Genomic DNA, 15,224 nt, shown 5'->3' on the forward strand with positions numbered 1-15,224 from the left:
TCAGGGATAGCAACGTGAACAACATGATTCAGAGTGTGCTTCAGAGGGAGGCAGAGGGGTGCCTGTAGAGAGAGAAAACAAAAGTGGGAAGGAGATGGTCAGGTGTTAAAGGTGAGCAGTGGGCACAAGAGGTATCATGACATCATCCACTCTATCTTGGTAAATTTTTGAAATGTTTTAAAGTTGTAAAGAGAGGCTATAAAAAAAAAAAATCAATTGCACTTGCCTGGAAATGTCAGATTTAATTTACAAATCTCCCAAGGCTATTGACATTTCCCATAAAGCCAAAGCCTTAAAACAAAAGGATCAGCAATTCAATGAAAACCTTTGAGAACAGAAGCATTTGATTGTTAGAAATGCTCTGAGAACCAGTCAGTTCTGCCTTCTCCTCAGTAAGGGTCTGGCTATGAGCAGGGTCTGGTAACGATGGCTCCCAGGTCACTTCTGTGACTGCCTGTCTGTCCAGGCAGAGTACAGTGGGGTTCAAACCCTTCCCTGTTTACAACTAAGCTGTCTTCCCAAATTCACAGTCTGTGGTCATAAGTCCCTAAAAGGTTTAGAAGTTCGTCTAATGAAACATCAAAATTGAGTACTAAGATTCTAGAATTTTCTCAAATATCTAATATTTTTCTGCAACTAGAGAAAGAAGGAGCAATCTTTTAAAACAATTCATAACTGCTTTCATAGTATTCAGACACAAATGCAGGTGTACATACCTTGCCTGGACTGTGAAGGCGCTACAGCAACTTCTTGGTTTGGCTCAAAAGGAAGCTCGGGTGTTAGGTTTTCAAACTGCTCTTTACTAATGAGATTTAGCTTCTTAAAGTTCTCAACTTCTTGCTGAAGTAGAATGGAGGAAGCTAATTACTAAACTGGCTAACAGATTTGCCAACACACAATAATTGATACCAACCTCAAAAAAATGAGCCTTTAAAACAAGGATTAATTACAGTAGAATAAAAAAAAATGTTATAATAAAGAATCTAGCATCATATTTAATAACAATTGATATTCAACGTCTAAAAGAGGCATAGAGAACCCTAAAATATTACAAGTGTTTTATAATTAAAAACATTATAAGAGCATAAATACTCATCATTAGTTATTTGTTGAGCAGCTACCCACAAGACCCCAAAGGTGACAAAGTAATCTGAGACCCTACCCAATTTTTAAGCTGGACAAAAAGAAATATACACATTAAAAACTAATACTGTCCACTAATATGCCATTATGTAAAAATGTGAATGTGTAACCGATGTGATTCTGCAATCTGTATTTGGGGTAAAAATGGGAGTTCATAACCCACTTGAGTCAAATGTATGAAAGATGATATGTCATGAGCTCTGTAATGTTTTGAACAACCAATAAAAAAAAAAAAACTAATACTGTTAGGTAACATGTGACAAGTGACATTTGGTATAAGGATTGAGATCATCAGGGAGGTACCCTTGCAGGGTGAGAATGCAGAGAAAGGAAGAGTGTTTGGGGTTAGGAAATGTGAGCAAAGGTGAGAAGCTTAGGAAAATGGAGGGGGACCCTCAATATTATACAAAATTACATATAAGAAGTTGTGAGAGGAAGGAGAAAATAAACAAGGAGGGAAATGAATTACAGTAGATGGGGTAGAGAGAGAAGATGGGAGGGGAGGGGAGGGGAGGGGGGATAGTAGAGGATAGGAAAGGTAGCAGAATACAAGTTACTAATAGGGCATTATGTAAAAATGTGGATGTGTAACCGATGTGATTCTGCAATCTGTATTTGGGGTAAAAATGGGAGTTCATAACCCACTTGAATCTAATATATGTAATATGAGATGTCAAGAGCTTTGTAATGTTTTGAACAACCAATTAAAAAAAAAAAAAAGAAAGAAAAGCAACGTGGTTGTGAGAAAACAATAGAATGAGAAGAGCCATGCGGAGCAGGGGCATTTAAAAGGCCCCGGGAAGCTGCAGGAGGCCCAGGAGGCCTTCCAGCGCATCCGCTCTGCTTCCTTTTCCCTCCTGGGCTGCCTTGATGGAAGCCCAGTCAGGGCGGCTGAGGCTCACCTCCAAACCTCTCCCAGGAGCTTAGCAGCAAGGAAGCTCCGCAGGTTGAGCTGTTAGCTCAAAGGAGGAACAGGCCCACTGTCTCTGGGGCTCCATAACTCTGTCACACAGTCACCGAGGTGGTCCCTGCCCTGATTGTTATGGAGATGGCGACCATGTTGCCCCCCCCCCCCCAGGTAATCTGGCCACAAGCACAAAGACCATCTAAGCCAATCCTCTGCCTGGGAGAAAAAGGAGTTCTTGGTTACCCCTGCGTTACATCTGTGCCACGCTGTGCTAATAATGGCTGAATGACCCTTTATGGGGTAACATGGGGGGCGGGGGCTTGAAGCAGGTAAAAAACAACAGTATCTGCCAGATGGATGCAATTTAAATATCATCATTACAAAACTGTCCTAGAAGCCTGCCCTACATAGCTAGCCATGGTTTTACTGCTTCAGACAAGAACAGCCACTTGTCGGCTCACACCAGGTGTAGGACACGCTGGCCTTTCAGACAGGACCCATCTTCTTTGCATTAAAGTGGTTCCGTTTCCATATTACTGCAGTTTCTGCCTCTGTACCAAAAATTTCTATCTTCCAAAGTCTTCAATAGGGGCTGTGAGTGGAGCTCAGCAGCAGAGAGTTGTCTCACATGTGTGACGCTCTGGGTTCAATCCCCAACAAAACACACAGGCGTGCGCGCACACACACACAGTCTTCAATAAGCTCTTCAAGCTAAACTCTTCATTAACCACTCTTTCCTGTCCCTTATTTTGGTACACAGTTTGTTATTAGAACCCCCAATTCAGTGAACAATTATTGTATGTTTACCACATACCAGGGATGGGACCACAGTGTAGACTTTTAATTTTTTAAACTATTAAAATATTACACCCACCCACACACATACATGCACACACTGAGAAGTGCACAAGTCCTAAGTGTGCACCTCAGTGAGTAATCCAAAGTGAACACAGGGCTGGAGGTGTAGCTCAGAGACAGACAGCGCCCAGTATATACAAGGCCCTGTGTTCCATCCCTGGCTCCAATAAACACATACATACATACATACATACATACATACATACGTAGATGAAGAAAGAAAGAAAGGTGTAAGCACCAACCAGGCAGAGAGTACTAGCAAACTAAAAGCTCCTTCCCACCATCCTGCTCCTCCATCTTCCAAGGACAACCACTGTGCTGACTCTGGTACCAAGGCTGACATGGCCTGCTTTTGAACTTTATGACTTCTTTCACGCAAGATGACACATGTGACTCATCCACAGAGGTGCGTCTAACTTTCCTGGACGGCCCCACAGCAGAGGGCAGCCAAAACAGGCCCCCAAGGCCACAGTCCATTTTTATCAATGGTTCTACTGGAACAAAACCACGCCCACTTGTTTACACACTGCAGAGCTGAGCAGACCACATGCAGACTATGGACTTGGGTCCCACACGAATAATATTTGTCCAGCCCTGCTTTATCCCAGCGTATGATGCCGCAATTCTTTTTCCAACCCACTCTACTATCGATGAGCATTTGGTCCCTTCAAGATTTCAGCTATGTCAAATAAGTTGCCATGAATATGCTTTTAAAAATACTTTTCATGAGCAGCGATAGACATTTTTGTCGGGTTTTTTCTTAGGAGTGGAAGAGCTGAATCTGGTGGTGTGCTTCTCCTTACTGTAGTAAAAAGGCCAGAGAGCTTCCAGCTCTACATGGAAGCTCTCTGGATCTGCATCCCACCAACACTGGGTATTACCCATCTTTTAAAATGTAGCCACTGACCAAGAAGAAGCCTAACACAGCTGTGTCCTCTGGGAAAGGACCATGTGTCTGCAGGTTCAGCAACCGCACCCCTGGGGAGTGGGGGTGTGGTCACGAGGGCGTCTACATGTGGGGGGAAAGGGGTCTCTGGAACAATCTATCTTCTGCTCAACTCTGCTGCAAACCTCAAACTGTTCTAGCGGCTATTAAAATTTAAAGCCATTTTTAAGAAGACCAAAGTAGAGACAGATGCACAACATCTTGAATAGACCCCGAGACCACTGCCTCGGAAAAACGCCAATCTCAGAAGATCACGCTGTTATGACTCCTCTCATAGAACATTCTGCAAATAAGAAAACCATTGAGATGGAGACTAGATTGGTGGTTGCCAGGGGTGAGGGACAGTGGCTGTTGGGGGTGAGGGACAGTGGGTGAGAGACAGGGGTTTCTGGGAATCAGGCAAAGCAGGCAGGGGTACTGAAGGGACAGGCATAAGGGAGATGTCTGGGCAATAAGCCGCCCATATCTTGCTGGGGTGTAAGTTAGATGCCTCTCATGACCCTAAGCTGGCCCTCGGGAGGGAGTCGGTGAGTTCCCCTGGACTTCATGCTGTTGTGCAACCTCCTCTAGGTCCATGTATGTTAAGGTCTGTAAACAAGTAAGGATGGCACCTGGTATTTTGCCAGAGAAATGTTAGAGTCTGTAAACAACTCTGGATGGCGCCTGGCCAAATGCCAGAGGGATTAATTTGTGAAGTAACAAAAGCAAGCCATTAAGTGTGGAGATTCCTTATTGGTTGACTGCTGTATCTATTTTATGCTAATTAGATAAGCTGTGTAAAATGTATAAATACCACTCCTGTCCTACAATAAACGGCTTCCATTCCTGCTGTATCAACGTACACAAGTCATTCGTCACCCCCCGGTTATTTTGCTGCAGCCGGACTGCGGCACATGTACACCCTGGAACTTGCTTTTTGACTCCCTAATAGTATCTTCTGATGAAAATAAGTTCTTCCCCCAGCACCACAAACCCACACAAACATTTCATTTTAATGTAGTGCAATTTATGAATCGCTTCCGTCCCTGTTATCAAACCTTCCCTGCCCAGGATCATGTAGATGTTCTTATCATCTAGAAGTTGAATTATTTGCTTCTTCACATTCATATCTGCTGTCCATCTAGAACTACCTTTCTGTGTGTGGCATGACATCGGGGACATTCTGCAGGCGTTAGTTTCAGTGATTCACTCACACAAATCACGTTTCTCCACTGTGTCCACACTGCCTACACCCTGCTGACCTTCTGCTCTTTCTTGAAGAGGGGTGTGTTAAAATCTCCACCATGGCTATGAGCGCATCCAGGCCTGTCGGTTTTTGCCTGTGCACCTGATGGATGCATCATTAGAGGCACACAAATGCAGAACGCTTATAGCCTCTGGGGCAACTGACCTGTGATTTTAAAGCACCCATCTTGGGGCTGGGGATGTGGCTCAAGCGGTAGCGCGATCGCCTGGCATGTGTGCAGCCCGGGTTCGATCCTCAGCACCACATACATACAAACAAAGGTGTTGTGTCCGCCAAAAACTGAAGGATGAATATTAAAATTCTCTCTCTCCCCACCCTCCTCTTAAAAAAAAAAAAAAAAAAAAAAAAAGCACCCATCTTTACAGCCTGACATGACATGTCTTTTTGCTTTTGTCTGATCTCTGTCTGGCCGTCAAGAGCCATGCCAGCTCTGCTGTCTGGTTCCATGCTGATTTACATCTACCTACACATTCACCCTCCCCATGGCTCTTCCCGTTCTCCTCTACTCCAGGCTTCTTCTCTATGACGCAGACATACTGAGAACAAATTTTCTCCATTTTCATTTGCTTTCTTTTACCTATATTTTTCTATCACTTTATTGGGAGCCTTATTTACTATTTAATTTGGATAACACAAAATTTACCTACTTTAATTGTACAATTTGATGATTTAGTTATTTTTTTGGTCACAGGTTTTTTTTGTTTGTTTGGTTTTGGTACCAGGGATTGAACTCAGGGGCCCTCAGCCACTGAGCCACATCCCCAGCCCTATTTTGTATTTTATTTAAGACAGGGTCTCACTGAGTTGATGAGTGCCTTGCTGTTGCTGAGGCTGGCTCTGAACTGGAGATCCTCCTGTCAGCCTCCCGAGCTGCTGGGATTACAGGCGTGTGCCACTGTGCCCGGCCTCACATGGGTTTTTAATGTTGTATTTTCAAGAGCAAAGTGAAGGTGCCACTCAGGAGAATATTAACACCCTGTTGTTCTGGCAAGAAAAAGTCCCTCCCATGCCCTTTCTTTACGTAATCCATCACTGGTCCTTTTATGACCCCAGCTAAACATAAATATGAGGCTGGTGAAAACATCTTTCTTTTTACCCTTTTCTTTTCTACCCATGATTCTTTAGAGTGCTGCAATAAGTCTACGACTAAATCATTTTTTATTTTTTCCTTCTTTCTTCCTTAAGTGACTAAGTCAGGAAAAGAACTTAAATTACTATGTGTTTAAATTTAATTTACACATGATCAAAGGGTAATGCTGTTATAGTAATGCCCTTACTATCAAAATTCCTAAGTCATTTTCAAGAACTTATTTTTAGAAATACTCTCTTGTCCTGACAAAAGTTGGAATTTATTTTAAAATATTTCAGTATATTTTGGAACTTTGACCTATGAGTGAAAGTTATCAAATATGGTAACCCCTGAGACTCCTCATTCCTGCACAGAGCTGCAGTGATCTGCTGCTAATCAAGCTGACGGGGCCATCCCCAAGTCGATGGGCATTGTGCCCACTTTCTGGATGAACGTGAGCTAGTGACACATAAAGTCGCCCCTCTCCATCTGCTGCAAAGAGGAGTCGTGAAACAAAGCTGAGGACCAGGAACTGTTTAGTTGGTTGCCAAAACTTGTTTACCTTTATTCTAGAATATTCTTTTCAGCACTATAATTGATACTATTCCATTGTCTCCTCCTCGCCGTTATTTCAGAGAAAAATTAGCTGCAAGTCTTACTACTAATACTTATAATCTGTCCATATTCTCTGGATTTTGTTTTCAGTATTTATAATGATGGCCTTGATGTGGTTTTCTTTATATTTATCTTCTTTGGAGTTTTTAGGGCTTGAATTTGTCCCCTGCTATCTTCCATCAATTTCGGCAAATTCTCAGCCAGATCTCTTCAAATATCACTTCTGCCTTATTCTCTCTCTCCTCCTCCTCTGAGAATACAATGAAATGCATGTTAGTCCTTTTGGCTGTATCTCCTGTGTCTTATATTCTTTTCTGTGTTTTCTATTGTTCTAAGCTTTCTTTAGACTTCTCTTCCTTCCTTTTACTTTTTTTGAGGCGGGGGGTGGATTTCCCAGGCTGGTCTCAGATTTGTGAGCTCAAATGATCCTCCCACCCCAGCCTTCCAAGTAGCTAGGACTACAAGCAAGCACCACCAGGTCCCACTGGATTTTCCTTTTGATTCATCCTCCAGTTCAGTGATTCTCCATTCCACTGTGTTCTTCTACTGTTAAAACTGTCCACTAGGGCTGGGATTGTGGCTCAGAGGTAGAGCACTTGCCTAGCATATATGAGGCACTAGGTTTGATTCTCAGTACCACATAAAAATAAATAAAGGTCCACCAACAGCTGATAATAAAACAATTTTTAAAAACTGTCATTATACTTGGCTATTGTATATTTTTGTTCTGGAATTTCTATTTCATTCTTTTTTAAGGTTTCAAGTTCTCTACTAAAATTCTACACTCTGGATTTTATTTAAAAAGTTTTTAAAAACCCAGCTACTTTAAAGGGCATTTGGTAACCATTTTCTGGATCCCTGTGGGTCTGTTTCTATTTTCTGTTGTTTTCTTCACTTTTTTTCTCTTTTTCCTATCACATCACCTTGTCTTCTAAAATGCCATTATTTTTTGAGGGCTCTCGACATCACTACTGAAACTCTGAGGCCTAGGATGGTGATTTTCTCCAGAAAGGACTGTGCCTGATTCGGGTAGATGGAGCTGCACAGTGAGGACGTGTAAAAGCCAAGTCACAAACCCCCACCTGACAACGAGTCCGAACGTCACCCTGATACAGGGCTGAGGGCCAGCACCAAGGGAAACAGAAAGATGAGGGACGGCCTCCTTTCCTTTTGGATCACTTACCTTAAAAGTAACATAGCCCTACAACTGTCAGTGACCGCCACTGCCGTCCCACAGAGAAAGCAAGACTGAAAATGACACCAAGGAAAGCCGAGTCTCCTATCAAACAGCTTCAACCTTTGGCCACACCAACTGGCAACTCAGAGAGCAACACAAAAACAGGAAGGGAACAGCAACCCTGAGCCCTTGCAGTCTCTGTTAGTACATAACTCAAGAACTTGAAAGAAAGACTATTGGGCAGACAGTGACCACCCAATATGGTCAACCATCTGTCTACCTCAGTGGAAAAGTTTCCTTCATTCTCACTGACTTTGGATTTTTAAAAAAATTATTAAATTTTTATTTATTTTTTATTCTTTCCAGGGTGTGTGTGTGTGTGTGTGTGCGCGCGCGTGCTCTCGACACGCACTCACTTGTGCATATGAATTCTGGCTGTGCTGACTGGTTCAGGGATACCCATGTTTCTTTTTCTATCATTTTTATGATTATAAAAACGTAATTATATTTTCCTAGCACTGTCTTTCGAGGGGCTGGGTTTTTTTGGATTGTGTATTTTGATTTGGTTTTGTATTATTTTTTTCATCTTCTTTCTCATCATCTGCTAATGACCCAATTCTATTGTCTCTCTCTCCCTCAATACCTGGCTGCTTCCATTTTCCCCTCCTTTCACATAAACATCATTGTCTATATCTCTTCTGCATTCCTTGTTCACTTTTTAAAAGAAATTTTAGTTGTAGATGGACACAATAACTTTATTTTTGTTTATTTATTTATTTTTTTTTTAGAGAGAGAGAGAACTTTTTTTAATATTTTAAAAAATATTTTATTTAATATTTTTTGTTTCAGTTATCGGCGGACACAACATCCTTGTTTGTATGTGGTGCTGAGGATCGAACCCGGGCCGCATGCATGCCAGGCAAGCACGCTACTGCCTGAGCCACATCCCCAGCCCTTGTTTATTTATTTTTATGTGGTGCTGAGGATCGAACCCAGGGCCTCATACATGGGAGGCAAGTACTCTACCACTGAGCCACAACCCCAGCCCACTCTGTTCACTTTTTAAATTGTAAAGTCTAACTTTCTAACACATTTCTTTTCCCCTAAATAACTATTTTTACCATCTTTCAGAAATAATCGGTCTATATAATGCTGGCCCTCACCCTTGATGCTAATACAGTCATTACTGCGGTGGGTGACACAGTTGACACCTGCTGTTTGCTTAAAGCTAGATCTAGTTTGTGGTTACTGTTCTCACTGTTGACAAATGTCAAAACCACCACTCCTGTTTAATGGTGGTAATTAATGTTGGAGACGTCACAGGAGGAACTGGGTTTTTACTTTAACGCTGTGGCTGTGTACTGTTGAAACAGTTGTTACTATTGTTTGTTTCGGCCCATTCTGTGAGGTGCTGGGAACCTACAGGGACACTAAGAGTGCACAGGTTAGAGACTCAGCTGCTGAACATTCCCTCCAACTCAAAGAAGGGAGGAGACAAAAGCCCAAACCAATGAAAAGGACCCAGGGAGCAACGGCCAGAGAGGGACCTCAGGTAGCACCCCCTGGCATCTACCCATACACCAACCACAGAGAGAAGCCACAGAACACATAGCACACACACACAAAAGAGGTGCACCTCAATTGATGCACAAGACAGGTATCCAAAACATAAAATCAGCATCTATCCCCAATTTATAAACACTACAAATCAAATGGACCTAACACTCATCTAGAGAATATTCCACCTAAAAACAGCTGAATTTACTTTCTCAGCTGTGCATGGAACTTTTCCCAGAAGAGATCATATTGTTTCCAAAACAGATCTAGGCCACAAGGCAAATTTTAGCAATTATAAAAAAATGAATGTAATCCCATATATCCTACCAGATCAAGCTAGAAATCAACAGCAAGAAAAATAATAGAACCCCCAAAACACACGAGATTGAACAAAACTATCTTACATGAAGAATGGATCAAAAAAGAAATGAGAACAGAAATCAAGAAATTCTTACAAACGAGAACATGGATACAATATATGAGAATCTCTGGGACAGTATGAAAGCAGTTCTAAGGAGAAAATTCACAGCACTGAGTACCTACATTGAGATATTAGAGAGATCAAAAAAATAAAACTATGTCCCACCTCAAGGCTTTAGTAAAAGAAGAACTAACGCCCAAATCACTAGAAGACGGGTGTCAATTAAGATCACAGTTAAAATCAACAATATTGAGAATAAGAAAACAATACACAGGATCAAGGCAACAAAGAGTTGGTTCTCTGAAAAGATAAATAAGATTGGCAAACCCCTTATCCAAACTAACCAAAAGAAAGAGTGTGAGGCAGCAAAATGAGACCAGAGGTAAAAAAAAGGAGACATCACCACAGACCCCTCCAAAATCCAGAGGATTATCAGATCCTATTTTGAAAATTTATACTCCAATAAACTGGAAAACCTGGAAGACACTGACAAATTTCTAGACACAAATGACCTGCCCAAATTGAACTGGGAAGATATAGAAAACCTGAACAGAACAATATTAAGTAATGAAACTGAAACAGCAATTAAAAGCCCAGGACCTGATGGAGTTCTACCAGATCTTTACAGAGGCACTAACATCAGTCTTTCTCAACTATTCCATGACATTGAAAGGGAGGAAACACTCCCAATACATTTTATGAAGCCAGTATAACCTGTTATCAAAACCAGACAGAGATGCATCAAGAAAACTTTAAGAATAATATCCCTAATGAACATAGATGCAAAAAACCATCAATAAAATATTAGCAAACCACATTCAGAAACACATCAAGTACATAATACACCATGATTAAGCCCATTTCATTCCAGGCATGCAAGAGTGCTTCAACATACACAATTCAATGTGATCTATCACTTAAACAGAATTAAGGACAAAAATCATATGATCATCTACATACATACATACATACAGAAAAGGCCTTTGATTAAATCCAACACCTATTCATGTTAAAAATGCTGGAGAAGCAAGGGATCAAATAGAGAAAAACTAAAAGCATTTCCACTAAAATTAGGAACAAGGCAAGGCTCTCCACAATCACCATTCCTATTCAATATAGTCCTTGAAACAAGAGCAATTGGGCAAGAAAAAGAAATCAAAGGGATATAAATAGGAAAAGAAGAAGTCAAATTATCTTAGAAGGCTGGGGATGTGGCTCAAGCGATAGCGCACTCGTTTGGCATGTGCGCGGGGCACTGGGTTCGATCCTCAGCACCACATTAAAAAAAATAAATAAAGATGTTGTGTGCACCGAAAACTAAAAAATAAATATATTAAAAAAATTATCTTAGGAGATCCAAAAAAATCTCCACCAAAAGACTCTGGAGCATTTAAATGGGTTTATGCAGGATACAAAATCAACACCCATAAGTCAATAGCTTTCCTATACTCCAGCAGTGATTCAGCTGAAAAGGAAATCAGGAAAACCATCCTGTTCACAATAACCTCAAAAAAATATTGGGAATTAATCTAACCAAGGATGTCAACAACCTCTATAATGAAAATTATAGAATACTAAAGACCTTAGAAGACGGAAAGACATCCCTTGTTCTTGGATAGACAGAATCAATATTGTCCAATTGGCCATACTATCAAAAAGCAATTTACACATTCAGTACAATCCCCATCAAAATACCAATGATATTCTTCAGAGAATTAGAAAAAAAAATCTTAAATTCATTTGGAAGAATAAGGGACCCAGAATAGCCAAATACTAAGCAGGATAAGTGAATCAAGAGGCATCACAACACCAACTTGAAATTTACTACAGAGCCGTAGTAACAGAAAACAGCATGGTATTGCATCAACAGACATGAAGAGCACTGGAATAGAAGGGAAGACACAGAGACAAAACATTCCTATAGCGGTTTGATATTTAACAAATAGGTCTTGGAGAAAAGACAGCCTTTTAAACAAATTGTGCTGGGAAAACTGGATAACTATATGTAGAAAGATAAAATTAGACCCCTCTCTGTCACCCTGAACAAAACTCAAGTTGAAATGGATCCAAAGACTTTTAGGAATTAGACCAGGAATCTTACAACTGCTAGAAGAAAACACAGGGTCAACACTCCATCACTGAGGTGCTGGCATGGGCTCCTTAAAAAGACCCCAAAGCACAACAATAAACTGACAATAATTGGGATGCTATCAAACTATATCCAGAAAAAGTACTCAACACCAAAACAAATGACCCAATCAACAAATGGGCAAAAGAACTAAACAAGCTTCCTTAATACAAGAAACACAAAAGGCCAATAAATATATGAAAAATGTTCAACATCTCTAACAATCAGGGAAATGCAAATCAAAGAAGCTACACTAAGATTTCACCTCATTCCAGTCAGAATGGCAGTGATCAAAATTACAAACAACAATAAATGCCGGTGAGGTTGTGGGGAGAAAGGAACACTTGTACATTGTTGGTGGAACTGCAGACCAGTACAACTGCTCTGGAAAGCAGTTTGGGGATTCCACAAAAGACTAGGAATGGGACCACCATACAACCCAGCTGTCCCACTCCTGGGTATTTCCCCAAAAGATCTAAAATTGGCATACTACAGCAACACAGCCACTTCAAGGCTTACAGCAGCACAATTCACAATAGCTGATTAAGGAACCAACACAGGTGCCTGTCAATAGATGAATGGATTAAGAAATTGTGGTGAATATATCAAGGGAGTTCTACTCAGCCATTGAAAAAGTGAAAATATGGCATTTGCCAGAGAGTGTAGAATATCATGTTAAGTGAAATGAGTCAAACTCGGAATCCCAAAGGTTGAATGTTTTCTCTCATATGCAGAATGTAGAGCAAAATAAAGGAAAGGGGAGGGAAGGATAAGATAATGAACGTAAAGAACCAATCAAATACAAACTAATAGATGAACAAAAGGAAGTCTAGTAGTGGAAGGAGAAGGGGAGAGCAGAGTCTCCCCATTTTTCTCCTCATTTATTTTTTACTTCTTATTCTCACAATGCCTGGAACATAATCAGTTGTTAATAAATATTTGTTGAAAAAATAAATGTTGAGCACTGCATCCCACTCTTGGATTATCACAAGTGGGATTCCAACTCTTATTTAGGCTAATGCCTCATTCATGTCATTTATATTAAACCTTACCAAGCCACTATTTTGACCACTCTTTCTCTTATAAGAACTGTAATTGGGGCTGGGATTGTAGCTCAGCGGTAGAGTGCTTGCCTAGCACCGGCGGGACCTGGGTTTGTTCCTCAGCACCACATAAAAATAAAGGCATTGTGTTGAGTCCATCTACACATAAGAAATAAATATTTAAAAAAAAGAACTGTAATTATGCCAGGCACAGTGGTCCATGCCTGTAATCCCAGTGGCTCAGGAGGCTGAGGTAGGAGGATCGTGAGTTCAAAGCCAGCCCAGCAAAAGCAAGGGACTAAGCACCTCAATGAGACCCTGACTCTAAATAAAATACAAAACATGGCTGGGGATACAGCTCAGTGGTCAAGTGCCCCTGTGTCCAATCCCAGGTACAAAAAAAAAAAAAAAAAGAACTATAATTACTCTTTGTTCTTAATTCCTACACAGCTTTCAAGACTCTTTGACAATCAGGTCCCATTCCACCTACCAAACCAGCCTTAGAGCACCAGAGTACTGATGTTTACTTTCCATTCAGTTGAACCTATTCAGCAATAAGGTATTTAGAATATGAATATATATATATATATATATATATATATATATATATATATATATATAATATATACACTAGTTTTATATATTTATAATATATTATATATATGTTGTAGTTGAACACAATACCTCTTTATTTTATTCATTTATTTTTATGTGGTGCTGAGGATAGAACCCAGCGCCTCACATATGGTAGGTGAGCATTCTACTGGTGAGCCACAACCCCAGCCCCAACAATGTATTTTTTAATGCACCACCAATGCCACTGCTATTCCACCCAATGAATGCATAACATTGATGTAATCAGCCTCTAAAATGTTAATGCACATGAAGAGAAACCTAACAAAATAATGTATAGGTTTTGATAACGTCCTGTCCTAAGAAAGCATCCAAATATACTTTTTTTAACCAAAATCAAATATATTTTTAGCATATCCTTTAATGTTTAAAAACACTGAGAACCATAGAGGAATACTATCTATTAAAAAAGTTACTTTTAAAAATCTGTCTGTAAAAAAGAAAAGATTATTATGAACAGGAAGAGCCAACAGGTCACCACCCATATTAAGATGTAGGGTTGTGCATAAAACAACATATGTATTTTTTAAGAATATTTTGACTATACTCAAATTTTCAACTAAAACCAATACACAAAAAATATCCTATTCACATAACTTAGGTCTCATCTGACCAATGAATGCTGAGAAAGCTTTGGTTGCTCAAGAGCAGATTTAGATTAAAACAAGACAAATTATTTTTCCACCTATTTTTAATAAATGTATCTGAGCACACACACTGTTGCATTCCATCAATAGCAGAGTGGTCCGGATTTAGAAACCACACAGGTCACATAGTAATAGCTAATGGTACTGTCTTTGTAGAAGGAACTTCAGAAACTAATGTCTTTTTCATTTATGAAACTAGGAAGTTTGAACTCTGGGTCACAAAATACTCTGATCCACTGTCTTTTAAACAAAAGATTTTCTTCAGTCACTATTTTAAAAAAGTTCATTACTTGTTGATGGACAGCCCCTTTCAGTCCCTACTTGGCAAAACTCACTTCAGGTTTCAAGGTGTGCTGAGGGGAGTCTGTCCATGGGAAGGCCATAGCTACTTCTCACCCTGGCCTCTTCCTCACTGTCCCCTTCCCAGGCCAAGCCAGCTTCCCTACCTGCCATCTAGTCCCTGCTTTGACCGTGCAGACATTCCCAAATGCCGTCCAACACCCCAGGCAGAGCCCGGCCTCTGCAGGAGAGGGAGCCTGTGGAAAGGCCTCTCGAGAGGCCAACTTCTCGGCTGCTGGCTTAGCAGTGGTGAGCACAGAAACCAGAGCCAGAGGCAGGCCCAGTCCCAGGAAGGGGCCCAGGGCAGGAGCCAGTCTTGGCGCGTCCTGGGGCCAGGTCGCGGGTGGACATGCTGGGGACCTGGCGCAGCAGTCACAGGGGCGCTCCCAGCAGGGTCCTGGGTCTGCAGAAGGGCCCGCCCTGCTCCAGGACGCCTCCCTCCATTAGGCCACAGGAGAATCTCCCACCGCGCTATATTTAAATAACTGATTTGTT

The 15,224-nt window shown here is 40.9% G+C and overlaps 1 protein-coding gene across 10 annotated transcripts in view; it reads right to left on the reverse strand.

The window, feature by feature from the left end:
* Positions 1-15,224, reverse strand: part of Larp1b (La ribonucleoprotein 1B) — a 93,421-nt gene that overhangs the window by 21,221 nt on the left and 56,976 nt on the right. For all 10 annotated transcript variants that reach the window (XR_013092129.2, XM_076864271.2, XM_076864277.2 and 7 more), the window contains exon 12: positions 717-840. Coding sequence is in view for 9 of the 10 variants with exons in the window: in XM_076864271.2 (XP_076720386.2) it covers positions 717-840 (124 nt within the window). In the remaining variant the exon portion in view is untranslated. The remainder of the gene's footprint in view (positions 1-716; positions 841-15,224) is intronic.

This window comes from Callospermophilus lateralis, chromosome 8, assembly GCF_048772815.1.
Source record: "Callospermophilus lateralis isolate mCalLat2 chromosome 8, mCalLat2.hap1, whole genome shotgun sequence".
Taxonomy (NCBI): Eukaryota; Metazoa; Chordata; class Mammalia; order Rodentia; family Sciuridae; genus Callospermophilus; species Callospermophilus lateralis.